The 18,307-nt window shown below is 43.1% G+C and overlaps 1 protein-coding gene across 4 annotated transcripts in view; it reads left to right on the top strand.

The window, feature by feature from the left end:
- Positions 1–10,517, top strand: part of SLC25A13 (solute carrier family 25 member 13) — a 231,063-nt gene extending 220,546 nt beyond the window's left edge. For all 4 annotated transcript variants that reach the window (XM_070787512.1, XM_070787511.1, XM_070787513.1 and 1 more), the window contains 3 exons: positions 8,767–8,925; positions 9,020–9,110; positions 9,372–10,517. In XM_070787512.1, the coding sequence (XP_070643613.1) occupies positions 8,767–8,925; positions 9,020–9,110; positions 9,372–9,558 (437 nt within the window). In that variant the 3' untranslated portion in view covers positions 9,559–10,517. The remainder of the gene's footprint in view (positions 1–8,766; positions 8,926–9,019; positions 9,111–9,371) is intronic.
- The last annotated feature ends 7,790 nt before the right edge of the window (positions 10,518–18,307 follow it).

Genomic DNA, 18,307 nt, shown 5'->3' with positions numbered 1-18,307 from the left:
AGAAAGGAGGGAATCTGATCTCAAAATAAGCTGTAAGGAATAGTAATTGACCACTAACTTATTTATTATGAGAAATGTCTCAGTACTACTTTTATGTGACAGAATAAACATTTTTATACAAAATATAATTTTTATATTTTATACTTCAGTTGATCTCTTATACAGGCTACATATATTTTTTGTTGGACAATGCTATTATACATAAGATCCATCTGGGTTCAGTGATTATGATTTTCCCCTTTTATGTTTTGACAGGAATTTTAGTTATTCAGTAAGTATTACCTTTCTCCAAAAAATTTGTTTTGATTTAAAGTTAGGTTGCTTTAGTAATATGCAACTTTTTAACATAACAGGTAGTTGTCGGTATCTTAAAATGTAGAGAATATTACAGTTTTTTGGGTCTGTATATATCTGGTTATTGGAGAAGGCAGTGGCACCCCACTCCAGTACTCTTGCCTGGAAAATCCATGGACAGAGGAGCCTGGTAGGCTGCAGTCCGTGGGGTTGCTAAGAGTTGGACACGACTGAGCGACTTGACTTTCACTTTCTCTTTCATGCATTGGAGAAGGAAATGGCAATCCACTCGAGTGTTCTTGCCTGGAGAATCCCAGGATGGCGGAGCCTGGTGGGCTGCCGTCTATGGGGTCGCACAGAGTCGGACAAGACTGAAGCGACTTAGCATATCTGGTTATAAACTTGGAAGATCTTTAAATACTGGGAACATCTCTCTTAATTCACAGGATTGGGTTAAGACTAACGGCTGTTTGAATTTATGTTCATTAGCCAAAGTGCTTCACGTGTCAGAAGGTGAGGGTTGATGCCAGGGACCTGAAATTAAGGAAACAAGGTCTAATTCACTCTAATTAAGTGTTGCTTTTTTGATTAAAGAAGGGCATTTCAAAGTGCTTTATGGATAATATCAAATGAAGGATATCTAATACTTATCAAATATTACAGAGCAGCTCATCCCAGAGGGTCTTAATTTCAGAGTGCTGAGGTAGAGGAACAAGTCAGACTGCAGTGATGGTCCTGTGATCGTTGAATTAATTAGTTTAAGTAGCAATTCAGAAATATCTTTAACAGCTGTTGAAAGTACAGATACGGGAGAGTTATGAGTGTGACTGATCACGATGCTTTCACAAATGTATTAGAAGAATTGAGTTAGGAGAAAAGTACCATTGGCACATAATTATATAAAATATAGCAATTTTTAAATTATGTAGACATAGAGCTTAGGATAATTTAAAGCAATTCTTAGATCCTTAAAAAAAAAGTAGTAGAGAAGGTGGATAAAGGTAATGGACTGAGCATGTTCATCAATCTTGCCTCGCAGATACCTTAAAATGTTAGAAAATAGTTTCCATAAATCCTTATTAGTACTAGCCTTCAGAAGACAGCCAATCCAAACTTGAAATGACAAAAAAATGCCATAGCCCAAAACACAGGCAGGAGAAGCTGCTTTTATTAATGTCAGATCAGTTCAGTTCAGTCGCTCAGTCCAGTTCAGTCGCTCAGTCATGTCCGACTCTTTGCGACCCCATGGACTGCAGCACACTAGGCTTCCCTGTCCATCACCAACTCCTGGAGTTGACAAACTCATGTCCATTGAGTCGGTGATGCCGTCCAACCATCTCATCCTCTGCTGTCCCTTTCTCCTTCCGCCTTCAATCTTTCCCAGCATCAGGGTCTCTTCAAATGAGTCAGTTCTTCACATCAAGTAGCCAAAGTATTGGAGTTTCAGCTTCAACATCAGTCCTTCCAATGAATATTCAGGACTGAACTCCTTTAGGATGGGCTGGTTGGATCTCCTTGCTGTCCAAGGGACTCTCAAGAGTCTTCTCCAACACCACAGTTCAAAAGCATCAATTTTTAGTGCTCGGCTTTCTTTATAGTCCACCTCTCACATCCATACATGACAACTGGAAAAACCATAGCTTTGACTACACGGAACTTTGTCAGCAAAGTAATGTCTCTGCTTTTTAATATGCTTTCTAGGTTGGTTATAACTTTTCTTCCAAGGAGCAAGTGTCTTTTAATTTCATGGCTTCAGTCACCATCTGCAGTGATTTTGGAGCCCAGAAAATAAAGTCTGTCACTGTTTCCATTGAATTGTTTCCAGTCTGATTTGGAACAGACTGGTTCCAATCGGGAAAGGAGTACATCAAGGCTGTGTACTGTCACCCTGCTTATTTAACTTATATGAGGAGTACATCATGAGAAATGCTGGGCTAGATGAAGCACAAGCTGGAATCCAGACTGCCCGGAGAAATATCAATAACCTCAGATATGCAGATGACACCACCCTTATGGCAGAAAGCAAAGAAGTAAAGAGCCTCTTGATGAGAGTGAAAGAGGAGAGTGAAAAAGTTGGCTTAAAACTCAACATTCAGAAAACTAAGATCATGGCATCTGGTCCCATCACTTCATGACAAATAGATGGGGAAACTGGAAACAGTGGCTGACTTTATTTTGGGGGGCTCCAACATCACTGTAGATGGTGACTACAGCCATGAAATTAAAAGACACTTGCTCCTTGGAAGAAAAGTCATGACCAACCTAGACAGCATATTAAAAAACAGAGACATTACTTTGCTGACAAAGGTCCATCTAGTCAAGGCTATGGTTTTTCCAGTAGTCAGTCATGTATGGATGTGAGAGTTGGACTGTGAAGAAAGCTGAGCGCTGAAGAACTGATGCTTTTGAACTGTGGTGTTGGAGAAGACTCTTGAGAGTCCCTTGGACTGTAAGGAGATCCAACCAGCCCATCCTAAAGGAGATTAGTCCTGAATATTCATTGGAAGGACTGATATTGTAGCTGAAACTCCAATACTTTGGCCACCTGATGTGAAGAACTGACTCATTTGAAAAGACCCTGATGCTGGGAAAGATTGAAGGCAGGAGGAGAAAGGGATGACAGAGGATGAGATGGTTGGATGTCATACCGGCTCAACAGACATGAGTCTGAGTAAACCCCGGGAGTTGGTGATGGACAGGGAAGCCTGGTGTGCTGCAGTCCATGGGGTCGCAAAGAGTCAGAAACAGCAAGTGACCTGAACTGTTTCCCCATCTATTTGACATGAAGTGATGGGACCGGTTGCCATGATCTTAGTTTTCTGAATGTTGAGTTTTAAGCCAACTTTTTCACTCTCCTCTTTCACTTTCATCAAAAGGCTTTTTAGTTCTTCTTCGCTTTCTGCCATAAAGCAAAGTGTCATCTGCATAACTGAGGTTATTGATATTTCTCCAGGCAGTCTTGATTCCAGCTTGTGCTTCATCCAGCCCAGGATTTCTCATGATGTACTCTGCATATAAATCAAATAAGCAAGGTAAAAATACACAGCCTTGATGTACTCATTTCCCAATTTGGAACCAGTCTGTTGTTCCATGTCCAGTTCTAACCGTTGCTTTCTGACCTGCATACAGATTTCTCAGGAGGCAAGTCAGGTGGTCTGGTGTTCCCATCTCTTTAAGAATTTTCCTCAGTTTGTTGCGATCCACACAGTCAAAGGCTTTGGCATAGTCAATAAAGCAGAAGTAGATGTTTTTCTGGAACTCTCTCACTTTTTCAGTGATCCAACAGATGTTGGCAATTGCTCTCTGGTTTGTCTGCCTTTTCTAAATCCAGCTTGAACATCTGGAAGTTCACGGTTCATGTACTGTTGAAGCCTAGCTTAGAGAATTTTGAGCATTACCTTTCTTTGGGATTGGAATGAAAACTGACCTTTTCCAGTCCTGTGGCCACTGCTGAGTTTTCCAAATTTGCTGGCTTATTGAGTGCAGCACTTTCACAGCATCATCTTTTAGGATTTGAAATAGCTCAACTGGAATTCTATCTCCTCTACTAGCTTTGTTCATAATGATGCTTCCTAAGGCCCACTTGACTGCATTCCAGGATGTCTGGCTCTAGGTGAGTGATCACACCATCGTGGTTATCTGGGTCATGAAGATCTTTTTTATACAGTTCTTCTGTGTATTCTTGCCATCTCTTCTTAATATCTTCTGCTTCTGTTAGGTCCGTACCATTTCTGTCCTTTATTGTCAGATCAGAACCAGATAATTTGAACCTCCAAGTGAACAATGGATAAAATGCCTGGAGTGTGGGAGGGAGGTTGTAGGGTAAATGGTTAACACGAGTTAAGGAACTTCATTTACTGCGGGAAGGTCGGCTTGCTCCTCTCTCTTCTCCTTTTTATGTGAAGCTTCAGGCAATATTTGAATCCCCGCTAAAAGCCTAGAGCTGTGTTCTAAAGAAAGGAAACACTTACCTGGAGAGGGCAGTTGTAAAGAACGGAGACCAGGGCAAGGTTTATGGTAATTCCAGACCTTTACCAAAGTCACAGGGAGGGGGAGAAATGAACTAATGGCATCTCTTCCAAAGAAGGGTAGGAAATAATTCCTTCTACGCCCAGCGTGAAGTATCCCACGTGCAGGACTTGGAAGGTCCCTGCCCTGTAGGCCTATCTTTAACTCCTGTCCAGTTGCCAGGCCTCACCCATTTCACAAAACCTGTGTCACCAGCCCTGTGGGTGAGGCTGACCCAGGTGCAGCGGGAGCCATCCACAGCACTCATCAGCCTGGCCTTTGAACTTGAATGCCAGTAGACAGCCAGGGGTCCTCAGACAAGAAGGAGCAATAAGCTAAGTATGTAGAAGAATGACAGAGAAAGCAGGCTGTTCAGGGAACAGAGCAGAACTTTTAAGAACTATAATTAAGGTCCTCAGATTTGAAAGAAACAACCAGTCAGGAAGCTTTCTCGAAAGTTAATGAAAAGATGGCTAGAATTAAAAGTCCATAGAAAAACACCAGATTTGACACATGGGAAATAAAGGCGTGGGAGAAAAGAAACAAAACCCTCTAGAATATGGATCACAAATGGGGCTTCCCAGGTGGCTCACTGATGAAGAATCCGCCTGCAATGCCAGAGATGTGCATTCGATCCCTGGGTAAGGAAGATCCCCTGGAGCAGGAAATGGCAACCCACTCCAGTATTCTTGCCTGGGAAATCCCATGGACAGAAAGAGCCCAGCGTGCTATGGTCCTTGGGGTCACAAAGAGTTGGACATGACTGAGCAACTGTACATGGATCACAAGTACAGAGATGAGAAATAATAGAAGATTTAAGAGAGATGTAAGATGAGCCCAGGAGGTCTAACGTCTGTTTAGTAGGACTTACCCAGGGAGAAGGATAAGGAAAAGAGGACAGAAAACAAACCAGTAATGGAAGACTGGCCGCTCGTCCATGGTGCCAGGTTCCCTCACAACCAGAAGGGAGGGCGTGAACTGGTCTCCTTCCCAGTGGGTGCACTCGCCTTCAGGAGTGAGTGCCAGTCCCAAGGGGGTCCCTCCCAGCCAGGGCTCAGGGACCCCCACAGACCTCTGGGAGGCAAAAGGAATGTAAGAGAATTTAAGAAAGAGGAGAATGTGGGATGTACCAAACTGAGCAAATCAAAGTTAAACCCTAGAGTCGGTCTGAATAACTGCTCACTTTGGTTTGTGTTTTTTATCCAGGAAGGGTCACTGGGAGGCAGGCAACAGAAAGGAAGACAAAGCTGGGGGGCGGGTGAGGCGCCGGGTCCTCAACTTGCAGAGAAGACGTCAGGGCTCATCAGTTGCACACACTGAAACTGTCACACCTGTGCAGCAAACACATTATTCAGTTGAACTGAGTCAGGAAAGGGTGAAATCAAAAGGGAAGCACCTAGAAGCAGAGAAAATAAAAACTGGAACCCCAACCCAGGATGGCCGGAATCGCCTCCGAGCCACCGCTGAATGCCTTCAGTGCCCCCAGTGAAAGCTAACGCTTTTAGCTAAGTTGTGAAAGGAAATCTAGTCATTTGAAGTTTGAGAAAACAGTGACATAGAAAGATGGAAAGAGAATGGATGGAAAAATATGTACCTGGCAAATACCAACGATAAGCAAGTGTAGCAATATTAATGTCAAACTGAATGGAATTCAGGGTTTAAAAACAGCTTTCAGAGGCACAGAGGCGTATTTCACACTTACATAAAATTCACCAAGGAGCCTCACTGTAGTATCGACATAATGTTGTCTTATAAAACCTCAAGTTAGAAGTATGACGATAATGTGATATTTTCTCTTTCTAAATGAAAATCTTTATGCTTTTCTTAGCAACTGATACATCATGTAGATAATGTACATAAGGGTGCAAAGGGATTTTGGCAAACTCTTAACCTTGATTCCCAAATAAATAGCTGTTAACTTTTGTGTCCCATAAACAGAGAAGCAATTTTTTTTTTTACAAATACTAATGGAATATTTGTTAAAATTAAGGCTGACTCCCCCCAGATTTGTTTTTGTTTTTGTTTTTTTTGGTCTTATATGTTTATTGGTCTTTGCTGGGGTCTTTTTTTTGAGGCACAGGTTATATATAGTATTATATGTTTCATACGTACAGCATAGTGATTCACAATTTTTAAAGGTTATATTCCATTTGTAATTATTGTAAAATATTGGCTATATCCCCTGTGTTATACAATAATATGTCCTTGTACCAAAGTTGTATTTTGCCAATCATGCTTTCTTTTTGTGGTAAACAAACTTCTCCTGTCTAGCTACTGGGCAGCCCCTTAAAGAGTTATCATTTTTTTGATTGGCTGGAGAACATCCCTGTCATACATAGTACGCGGTCCGAAGATCTCATCATGTGTCTCATCACTGAAGCATCAGGTGTGAGGTGGGTCCCGTCCCTGCTTCCTAGCCTCCTCTTGCTCTCCCATCTTTGGGACCAGAGGAAACTTGACCTCTTGATCAGCGTCATCTTATCCTTAAGCAAGCCGGAAGAAACCAGGCAAAGTTGCTTTGAGCCTTTTCCATCCCTGATCCCCCAAATCAACACACGTCCGGAAGCCAAGCTCTTCCTGGTAAATGCTGCCTTCCCGGCCTAGCTGTGGAGCAGCCTGATGTTGTTCTCCCGGTGAATTTAGCAAGTCTCCACACCAGAAATCCCGTCCACAGGGATGTACTCCGCCCCTCCGCAGCCCTAGCAGCTGTCCTCCAGGGAGAGGTGGGAGCTGGTGGTAGAGAGGATGAGAGTCCTGTGCAGGCTGCCCCGTTTCCAGCACCCGCCCCCACTTCACACACACGCACCCACACACCCCAATCAGTTTTGCCAGACAGCTTATTAAACATCTTACACGTTTCCCTTAGCATTCTTATTCCACTGATCAGTGTCTTTCCTCCCTGCCCTCCCCAGTACTTCTCTCTCTTTTCATAGCAAGTAGCTATTTATGAAAACTACCCTAACTGAAGGAAACTTGTTACCCATTTTATTGCTTGTGTGTCTTTCACAGTCACACTCTGCCATGCCTGCCCACCCTTGTAAGAAGGATTTTATTACATGTCTAAAGCCGACAGCCTTGCTAAACTCTTTCTAAACCAGGAAGTGAAACAAAATTGGTGGTGTGAACACAGTGGGTTTCTAAGCATTTTTCATGTTTCCTTCCATTATGTTGGAGGATAAATTCCTGGCTTAAAGTTAAAATAATTCCTCTAAGCTAATAGGAAATTCAGTATGACTTATCCAGTGAAGCGCTGGATATAAAGCGAGCTTTTTCACATGCAAAGATGCCATGTGTTTCATAAAAACCGTTCAGATGAATGGTTGAGGAGCCTTGGGAAAGATGGAAGAGGAGAAGATACCGCTTAGCGATACAAATGCAAACGTGTACTATGCGGATTCCCCCGGGCGTGCACGCACACCCTGTAACTTTAAAGCTGTCTCTTAGAAGGATGAGATGGAGCTGCGAGCCAGACCACGTTGGTTTGGACCGAAATTCTTACAGAATTATTAAGCCTTAAAAAAAGCAAAGGAGATTTATGCATCTGCATTTGACCAATTTGGTTTGGAATAGGTTCATAATGGAAAAGTAATAAAACCATAAGAGACAGTGTCTTCTGAGTACAGTCTCGCTTTTAAAAAATCTAAACATGGGCTGCCCCAGTTTGGATAAAATGACTGTAGAAAAATTTCCCATTGGTAATTCTGGGAGGGTTTTGTTGTTGTCGTTGTTGCTGTTTTCTTTTTCATTGATTATCAGCCAGTATAAATTTTAAGATTTCTGGCAGATATTTTTTTCGGGAGATGTCAGTCATAGGAAAGAGGAGTCCTAAAGTATTATCTGTGGGTGCCTCCCCCTCAGGTCACCCCCCCTTCACACATGCATACACACACACACACACACACACACACACAATGTTTGTTTAGCTATCAGTAAAGTCTTTTCTGGTGTAACCGGAGAGGTTAGGGTTTGGAGGGTGCGAGTGGTTGAATGTGTGTGAGAAGGCACCTCCGCTGACTGCCAGCAGCCGCAGAGAAGCAGGAAGAGGAAACGGATAACAAGCTTCACCTCTGAAAAATCAGACCCAATAACTCTGATTTCAACAGGAAAGCAAAAAAAAAGGTAAAACAACAACAACAGAAAAAACCCCCAAAATCGTTCTCCATTTGTTTTCAACCATTTGAAGTTGTGTTGATCTATAATTCCTGAGACTGTAAGAATATAAGCGTGACAGATGGAGGTTGGTGGTCTGGGGACGGAGAGGCGAGGCGTGTACTCCATTAGGTGTGGTGGAGCCTCCACGCCTGCGGACCAGAGTCACAGCTGCCTTTCCCAGAGGCGACAGCGAACAGGCCTTTGGCTCGATCCCAGCCTTAGCTTTCTTTCCACGGCCGGCAGTGCACGGCACAGTTGCTTTTACGCAGTGAGAGCGTGACCCGACTGCAAAGGTGTTGTCTTTTCTGGCAGGTATGCCTGCAGCCTCACTGGTGACCCCTGCTGATGTCATCAAGACGCGATTACAGGTGGCCGCCCGGGCTGGCCAGACCACTTACAGCGGAGTGATAGATTGCTTTCGGAAGATCCTGCGCGAGGAAGGCCCGAAAGCTTTGTGGAAAGGGGCTGGCGGTATGGAGATAATTTGCTCTTAATTAAACCTTTGGTATCAGGCGAAGTTTTAAAATCTTAACCCATGTCCGTTACTTCCTATTCTCCCCCCAAGCTCGTGTGTTTCGGTCCTCCCCCCAGTTTGGTGTGACTTTGCTGACCTATGAATTGCTCCAGCGATGGTTCTACATTGATTTTGGAGGAGTGTAAGTAGCTTGCTAAACTTCAGCTGCTTCTAATACTCTGTGGTCATCCAGAAAGGTATGTCCTTTTAGTCCCTGTGATGAAGTAGAAGAGACGTAGGAAAATACTGAAATCATGTTATCAGATTCATTTCCAAAGGGAACATACAAGTAACCAGAATTCCACAACTCCTCTATGATCCAGATGTTAGCAGTTTTTGAATGTTGCTTTTACCAAGTTAAACAAAAACCCTCAGGTTCTCACTCTATTTTCCCTTCTTGTAGGAAACCCATGGGATCAGAGCCAGTTCCTAAATCCAGGATCACCCTGCCTGCTCCCAATCCTGATCACGTTGGGGGCTACAAACTGGCAGTTGCAACATTTGCAGGGATTGAAAACAAATTTGGACTTTACCTACCTCTCTTCAAGCCGTCAGCATCTACCTCACAAGCCATGGGTGGAGGCCCGTAGGAGGCCTGGCACCCACCGGGCCATCGCTGCGTCTCTGGTGCGACTGTTGGAGAGAACACCCCATCCCAATGGAAACACTTCATCCCTGTCACTTCCATCTCCTGTTTAAATTCAAGTTGAGGCTTTTGATAAGGTGAAATCATTCCTTTTTCTGTGTGTTTTCCTAACTAGATCATTGTGAAATTATTCATAGTTATTCTTTGGGCCTCTTCTCACAAACCTGTGCTGGTACCTGACATCTCCTGGGATTTGGCCAACATTAACCTGATCTGGAGGAAGAAGCAAGTCTGAATAGGAATTAGAACCATTCTCCTCAGATTAGGATGACAGCCCAGAAGAAGCTGCTAAGAAGCAATCATGGTGCTCCGAGCAAGTGCTCCTGTGCAGGAGACTGGGTGCATCTTTATAAAAAGAGAAAAAAACACTGGAAGAAACAAAAACATTATCAGAAATAGCCAGCCGGGCTTCAGATTCTAAAGGCACACTAATTCTGACTCTGGATTATATTATGAAGCTTTGATGTGAAACATGTTGTTTTGTAATGAAAACCACATTGAAGATGTTTAATAATCATATTCTGTTACTGGTACCCAGGCTACCAGGGGGGAGGTCTTTGTACTTTAGAGAAAGTATTCTTGGCTCTGCACTCGACGGATGGAGAAACCCAGAGACACAGCCCCGCTCCTGGCTTGGAATGACTGCTCGTAGGAGGCACACGTGCTGACCACCGCCTGTTTCAGTAAACACTGCAGAAAAACGCGTGCCCTCCATTACTGATACCTACCCTCGCCCCTCCCAGCCCTCCGTAGTTGGCATCCATTTGCTTTTAAAATCCACTTTATCTTGAATCATGGAAAAATGCATTGTAATATGCATTTTTATTTAATTTGTGGTGCCTCAAACAATGGTCAGAAGGCTCGTGTGTCTGTGAGGAAGGAAATAAACTATTTTTAAAGCTACTGAGTGTTTTTGCTCTTGTTACGTCATGTGGCAAATGACTGCAAGAGTGGTCATGATTGGACTGTCGCAGTCTCATTTTGAGGGTGACTGGTTCATGTCAGCCTCAGTTTGTCTCCCTGGTCTCTCAGGGTGATGTGCACCCACGTCTTCAGTACGCCAGTGTTCAGTGTGAGAGAGGCTGTGAGGAGTGAGGACCCTAGCAGACTGACCCTTGCTCTAGTCATCCTCAGCACTCTCTGCAGTCTCTTACTGTGAGAATTAATACCGAGTTTCCCTGGAGGTCGGGCATGAAAACTGGTACCAAATGGCCATGGTGTCTTCTGATCTTCTCTGACTCTTCCTCATCCCAAAACCACGGACCGTGTGTGCCACCTTTGAGCATATTGGACCCACACTGTGATGACCCCGGGAAAGGTGTTAGTCTTGAGCAGAATTTCGGGCGCGCTCCTAAGGCTGCAGTTGTGCTCCTGAGTTACTTATTGTCAGTTGAGTTTGAACTTCCTATGTCTCCAAAATTTGCCTCCAGAAGAGAGCTGTTTTTCAGTTTCTGTCTTGCGGTAGGTCAGCAGGTTGACATTCAGAGTTACTGTTCAAAATGGGAAAGTGTAAAAACCATCTGTGAGTCTGCTTTGGTGGTGGTGTTTTTGGGTTTTTTTTTTTTTCAGTGAACAAAAGCTTTGTTATTCTCACCAGAAATAGGACAGATATATACATGACTCCCTCATGGTTCTGGTTTGGCAAACACCAAAGAGAATCCCCTCCGTCTCCCTGAACTTGCCCCCCTCCCCCAGTCCCTTGCTCAGTGTGACAAGCAACATTTATATTTTAATCTCCAAGACCAGTCACAAGATTCCACATACGTCATAGAAATTTAGGTGGTGTTACCGTAACACAGCACTCAAGCTTTGTTATTTTGAATGTGGAGAAAAGTCCCCTGAGTGTAAACCCTGCCTCCTTGCCTTTCTTTTCTTCAACTGCTTGAAATTTTATGGAAGATCAGATTTTCAAGGTATAAATACTGACCCAGATCTCAAGACGCGGTGAACTGCCCTGCTTGCTGCTTTTTTAATATTTGCTTATTTATTTGACTGCTCTGGGGTCTTAGTTGCAGCATGTGGGATCTAGTTCCCTGACCAGGGATCGAACCTGGGCTCCCTGCATTGGGAGCTCAGAGCCTTAGCCATTGGCCCACCAGGGAAGTCTTCTTGCTTGCTTCTTTAGGAGGTGTTGCATCTGTGGGAGAGCGTCTTGGCTTCCCTTAGTCCTACCTGGAGCTGAGAATGATGCTCTTTAGTAAAGGAGAAAGCAGAGAGGTACCAGGAAGCCAAGGAGATAGGCCCACATGGCGGTGTTTCTTTAAAATCCTTGGCTTAGTCTGTTCCGGGGTAGGCAGTGACTGGAGACACACAGGAGGCCCCATTTCCTTCTTAGTTGTGCTCAGTGGGTGGTGTGACAGTGACATCCTTGAATAGGACTGCAATCACCGTGCGGTAAAAACCACGTCAAATTTGTTCTGGGTTTTCCTTCTTCCTGAAGTGACAGCACAATACTCAGCAGCGCTGTGGCCGCCGTTTCTACAGTGGCTCTTTTCCTGCTCCTCGCCAAGGGACTGAAAGCTGAGCAATGCCCACCCAAGGGGGCCAGCCTCCCCCTGCCCCGCCAGCCCTGGAGTCTCTCCCTCTGCCCCTGTCCACTCCTGATTGCTTGAGGGGGAGCGGGGGAGAGGCCTGACTTTTGTGTAGCAACTTTTTTTCTAGGAGGGGAAAAAATGTGGAGCTGACCACAGAATGAACACGCTGATTCTTGGGTTCCAGCCGTGGCTGGGTTTCTTGAGGCTGGGTGGCATGCTGTCGCCAAGCTCATGCTACACCTCATAACCCACAACCATTCGCTGTGCTCCCTGGGGTTGCCTTAATCCCAAGCAGCCGGGGTTGCACAGGGGAACATAAGAATCCTGGCACAGAAAGGAGTCATTTAAAATGCTTATTGCATTTCAAGCTTCAGTTTTTACTTAGTGAAAATATTTACCATTGCTGGAAAACAATGTTTAAAATTTTGTTGCTTCTATGTTGTTTAATGGTGTGGCAGATGTAAACCTCAGGATGCTTACATTTTGACAGTCTTCTGGAAATGTTTAATAGCACATAACTCAGTGAGCAGGGAATAAAAACTGGGAACAAATTGTCCTTGAAACTTTGTAACCTCCCCCCGGACTAGGTATTCCACAAGGCATGCTGGAATTCTTCAGGTAAAGACAGGGAAAACTCCGGGCGATGGAATTTGTAGACAGTCTTGTAGCCCCATTTAGCAACCTTGTAGATAAACCCTAAGAGTCATCATGTGCCTTTTACCGCAGAAGCCATCCTGTGGGGGATGAATTTGTATCTTTGCCACTGAGCGAAATCCCATTTTCAGTTCAGGGTCATCAAACGCTTTCAGGATGGGGATTTTTCCAAAGATTTTTAAAAAGACACATTCCCTGGTGAGAGCAGTGAAATGTTCTTTCCATAAATGGTACTGCCCTCAAAGTGTTAGTCACGCCAGGCTCCTCTGTCCACGGGATTCTCCAGGCAAGAGTACTGCAGTGGGTAGCCATTCCCTTCTCCTGGGGATCTTCCTGACCCAGGGACCGAACCCTGGTTTCCTGCATTGGAGGCAGATTGTTTACTATCTGAGCCACTAGGGAAGCCCCTTGTGGGGGCGGGGAGGGAGGTGCCTTTGTTTTACCTTCTGGGAACAACCCAACCCTCACCAAAGAGTTCTGTTTTCCACGCTGTGAGGGCCACGGGTGGGGGGTGGGGGGCATGGGGGTGCACGTTTTAAGATCTGAGGCAGAAAAGAGCATTGTCACTTGTTTCTTGAAAACAGTGGAAGTCTTTAACCTGAAAGCCCAGATTGGGCTCCATGAGAACTGTGCTGGTGATGCTACTTCCACAGTGCCTGGAACTCTGAGTAGGCTCTTTTCATTTGGATGGACGGATGAATGGATGGATGGATGGATGGGTTTCGATAATTTTTTTTTCCAATCAGTAATCTCTATCATTTTCCCACTTTATAGGCCTTTTCAGTAGTGTTTTTAGCGGCTGGAGTTAAAACCATAACTTAAAACAACCCTATTCTGATGTATTCCACGGTTACTTTAGAAGTCGTAAGTACATCTTTTATTAAAGCAACTACAGCTATGTAAATTGGTTTCAATTAGCTGGTTACTCTGAGTCATCAGGAACTTTCATGTAAACTATATGATCTTTAAATTTCCTGGTCATGGTTAAAAACATAGACTTAAAAAATCATCCTTTTGAGGTTAGTGGTACATTAGGCTTGTACCATTAGGCACATGAGCATCAATGAATGTTAATGACTTAGAACTCCTCTGCTCTTCGCTGCCTGACATCTGTAGGAGTACGGTGGCAAGTTTTCCTTTAGAAGCTGCTGAAGACAACGGGGACTCTCTTTCAGAAGGGTTTGTTTTTAGCTAATGCATTAATTGACTCCAAAAAGAGTCCAAATGGAACACTCTGCTTTCATCTGCTGGGGTAACCTAATAAAATAATGTTGTTTGTTTTTAGATTCCCGGCTGGTAAGGGGGGTTTTGCTCAAGGCAAAACCACAGTCCCCTCGAATAACTTTAGAAGGAGAGTTAAGAAGACACACTAATTGTGCCTGTCTGAGGTTTGCTCCTTCAAGGGCCCAGACACACCCCTTGCACACTGGTCTGGCCACCAGGGCTCTGGTGCCCACCACCGAGTTGATTCTTCTGGGCTGGGCTGGGCTCCTGCCCCCTGGAAGATGCTTGATTTTGCTGTGAGCAGTTCTTAAGGAAATTTTAAAAACAGACTCAAGCTCTCGGAACAGACTCAGGCAAGCACGCTGTATATGCGATTCGTCTGACGCACAGAATGGGGAAAGGGGAATTCAGGTTAATGAAAGATGACTGATTACAACAGGCTCCTTAACTTTCATCACCCCCTCCTCCATCCTTTGCTATTTAGCCAAGCTCTTGTTCTGGTGTGTTACTGGGCTGCTTTCAAATAAGAGGGGGACAAGTAATCCTGCCCCAGCCTGGAGTTCTTCAGCCAGTCAGAACTCATTAAATATGAGTATTACACGCCAGGAATGATCCTGTGAAACCCTTCCCACATCCCTTAATGTAGATACTATTTTACCCCATGTGACAAATGAGGAAACCAAGACTCAGGTTAAGTATCTTGCTCATGGTCCCAGCTAGCAAATAAGGATGCTAAAATTTGAATCCAGGTCTGATGGCAGCCCGAGGCCCTGTTCTTTCTATATGAGCATTTCTCAACCCAGTAGAGGGAGTTCATATGATCGGCTATGCCCAGAATTTCTTACTGTCTCCAGTTCTCAGTATCAGATGTATCATTCCTAGCTCAGAGCCGAAGGGAAGGGTGATCTCCGGTTACTGTTGTAAGTACATTTGCTATCTCAAGACAATTCCAGAGCTTGAGGACCAGGTGAATCCTGACAGGCCTTTTGAGGTTCATCTTAAACTATTTTACAGCCTATTAAAGTCAGTAAAGAGAGGATTAAGGTACACTTGAAGCATTTGCCCCACGGGTTTAAAATTGGAAGGTAATGTGGAAAAAGCAGAGATAAATTTACAAACTGTTACAGTGCAACGTGATATGACGTGAACTGAACTGGACCATCTTAAAAATCTCTACTATAATTAGAAAATGCCGTTCTTCAACAAAAGTTGGAAATAATGGAAAAGCAACTTAAAAGTAAATATCTATGGGTACTTGGCCTCAAAGTGTGTCTGGAGGGAATGGAGACAGTTTACAGAATGTGGGATTTGTTGGAATTACTTTTGGACATAAAATCTCCATCACCCCTAATGGTGGAAAGTCTTGCTCTATTCCCAACAAGTTACCTGCTGTCCCTAAACTTAAAGGAGGAGATCTACCACTGCATTTTGCTACCCCCTCTCCCATTCTTATATAAATGAAAGCAAATTACTGACTAACCCACACCAAAAATTTGTGGAATTTTCTTCCTGGGCAAAAGATTGTGTGTGTGTGTGTGTGTGTGTGTGTAAACACAAACATATATGTATCTATATAAATACATATATGTTTGAGTATATATGTATTTGTGTATTAAAATGTCATGTTCCTTTTTCAGAGGAGTGATCTCAAAATGTGAATTTTTGTTTTGAAGCAGAATTTCCAATGTAAGTTCTAAGTATGGAATATGCTTAATCAATTTGAAAATTTATGAAGAGTTAGCTACTCCGTGTAAGAGGTTGCTTTCTCTGACGACCTCTTCATTAGGGCCAGCTCCAGTGTTATGAAAGGCTTACACTCTGTTAGAGCAACATCACATCAGAAAAAGGAAAAACTGGGGAGGATGGAAATTGAAACAGGTCTTTTTCCTTCTAAAGACAGAAGTGAAGTGATTGCTGATTCTGAATTTTATTACAGTGAAAGCAGAGACTTCTCCACACTTTTAATCTCAGCCTTTGTCCAGTCTCATTATGAAATGTGTATTTCCCCTTCTGAACTGAACAAGCAGTTCACACTTGACCTGGAACTTCAAGTTACCTGTGATCGCTACTTATTAAGTAAGTGATTTCTTTCTTTTTAAAAACAGTTTGCCTGTCTGAAAGTAAAAGAGAAAAGCCATTATTTCTGGCTCTTTTGAGGACTTGAAATTATTGTGACATTTCTTCCTCTTCCTCCGTTTAGAAAGTGTGTTGATTGGCTTAATAACTTACCATTCTAACCATACATATCTGACTAAGTTATTGCAAATTATTAAGGCATTTGAAATGAGTTGGTTATAAAGGATAACTACTATCTCTATTAAAGTTATGACATGCAGATTCGTGAAGCATTCCATATTTTGGGGGCTTCCCTGATAACTCAGTTGGTAAAGAATCTGCGTGCAATGCAGGAGACCCCAGTTTGATTCCTTGGTCGGGAAGGTCTGCTGAAGAAGAGATAGGCTACCCACTCTGGTATTCTTGGGCTTCCCTTGTGGCTCAGCTGGTAAAGAATCCACTTGTAATGCGGGAAACCTAGTTTCAATCCCTGGGTTGTAAAGATCCCCTGGAGAAGGGAACAGCTACCCACTGCAGTATTCTGGCCTGGAGAATTCCATGGACTTGTATAGCCCATGCGGTTGCAAAGAGTTGGACACGACTGAGTGACTTTCACTTTCAAAGATAAATTACAAAATAATTATCATTGGAGCCCTGAAGTAATTAATAAATGCTTTAATTTCTATAGACAGTAAACTCTAATTTACTTTTTTTCTACCTTAAAAATTATACCTTTGGGGGAGTTCTGCTTCTGGCCATGACAGACTAGGAGAGAAAACTAGAAAACTGGGCAAAACACATTATATGGCAGTTTTAAGAGATTGGATATGAGGCAGAATAGATCTGTGACCTGTGAGGGAAAGGAGACAACAAGATGAGACCTACTGTTGCACCAGCTTTCCGCCTGGAGGCAGTCTCCAGCCACTGTGCAGGGAAGAACCCAGACAGGGCCCAACCTTCTCCCCAGGTGAAAAGATGTAGGTCAGAAATCAGAGAAGCCAGGATAGCTAGAATTTTAAGACACACAGAACAGCCAAACAGGAGTGAGCTGATCTGAGAGACAGCTCTGGAGTTTTACAGAGCGTTCCCCAATCTTTGAGTGCTGGGAGGAAACTACCAGGCTTGGAAAAGAACCACTGGAAAGGAAGAAGCAGAAAAATTCTGGAGCTCACAGAGGAGAAAGAGTTTGTTTTCCCACCAATTGGAGTAGAATTTTCCTCCATAATATATAGAACATCAGGTAGAATCCTTAGAAAGTGTCTTAATAGTGCAAAATAAGAACTATGATAAAGGCTGCTCTGCCCTTAACAAAACTCAAAAGCAGACTTCACAAAGATCTGATTCCAAGTAATTTAACTCCTTGTCAGAACACAGTTTGATACTGTTTCAAACAATATTAATAAAAGCCCCACAACTCACAATAAGAAATCTAATAAAAAAACTGTCACCCATAATAGTAAGGAAAATATCAATGTAAGCCATAAAAAATGAAAAATCAACCAACAGTAATAGACCTAGGAATGACAAATGTTAGAAGCAGCAGCAAGGCCAGTAAGACAGCTACCATAGGTAATACATAAAGTTAAGGTCGGGGTAAACACAGACATTATATGGAGAGAAATGGAAGATACGAAAGGTAGAACAAAAATTACAATATGTCCAATGGAAAATTAATGTAATGTCTGACTATGTTAAGACATTATGTAAGTGAAGATCAGTGAGCTTGAAGGCACAGCAAAAGGCGTTCCAGAAAAAAATATTTAAAGAAATAGTATTCAAATATTTCCAAGCTTAAGATTATATACTCACAAATCCATGTGGCTCATTGTACCCCAAGCAAAACATATGTAAAGAAAGAAAACTACAGAGCTATATATCATAATGAAAATGATGAAAACTGATGAATGATAAAAAGAAAAATCTTAAAAGCAGCCACAGGAAAAGTTCCTATAACCTATAAGGAAAGATGATAATAAGAGAACAAACATTTCTACTTGGAAACAATTTAAGGCAGACAACAATAGAGTAACATCTTTAAGGTATTGAAAATATAAAGCTAACCAAGAAATCTATACCCAGTGAAATCTTTTAAAAACAAAGGCAAAATAAGACAGACAAAAACAAAGAGAATTCAGAGTATTGTTGTAATTGCACTGAAGGAGATAGTCCATGGAATTCTTCAGGCTGGAATACTGGAGTGGGTAGCCTATCCTTTCTCCAGTGGAT

This window comes from Bos indicus, chromosome 4, assembly GCF_029378745.1.
Source record: "Bos indicus isolate NIAB-ARS_2022 breed Sahiwal x Tharparkar chromosome 4, NIAB-ARS_B.indTharparkar_mat_pri_1.0, whole genome shotgun sequence".
Taxonomy (NCBI): Eukaryota; Metazoa; Chordata; class Mammalia; order Artiodactyla; family Bovidae; genus Bos; species Bos indicus.
The sequence above is the reverse complement of the archived record's forward strand: the minus strand, read 5'-3'. Positions and strand labels throughout refer to the sequence as shown.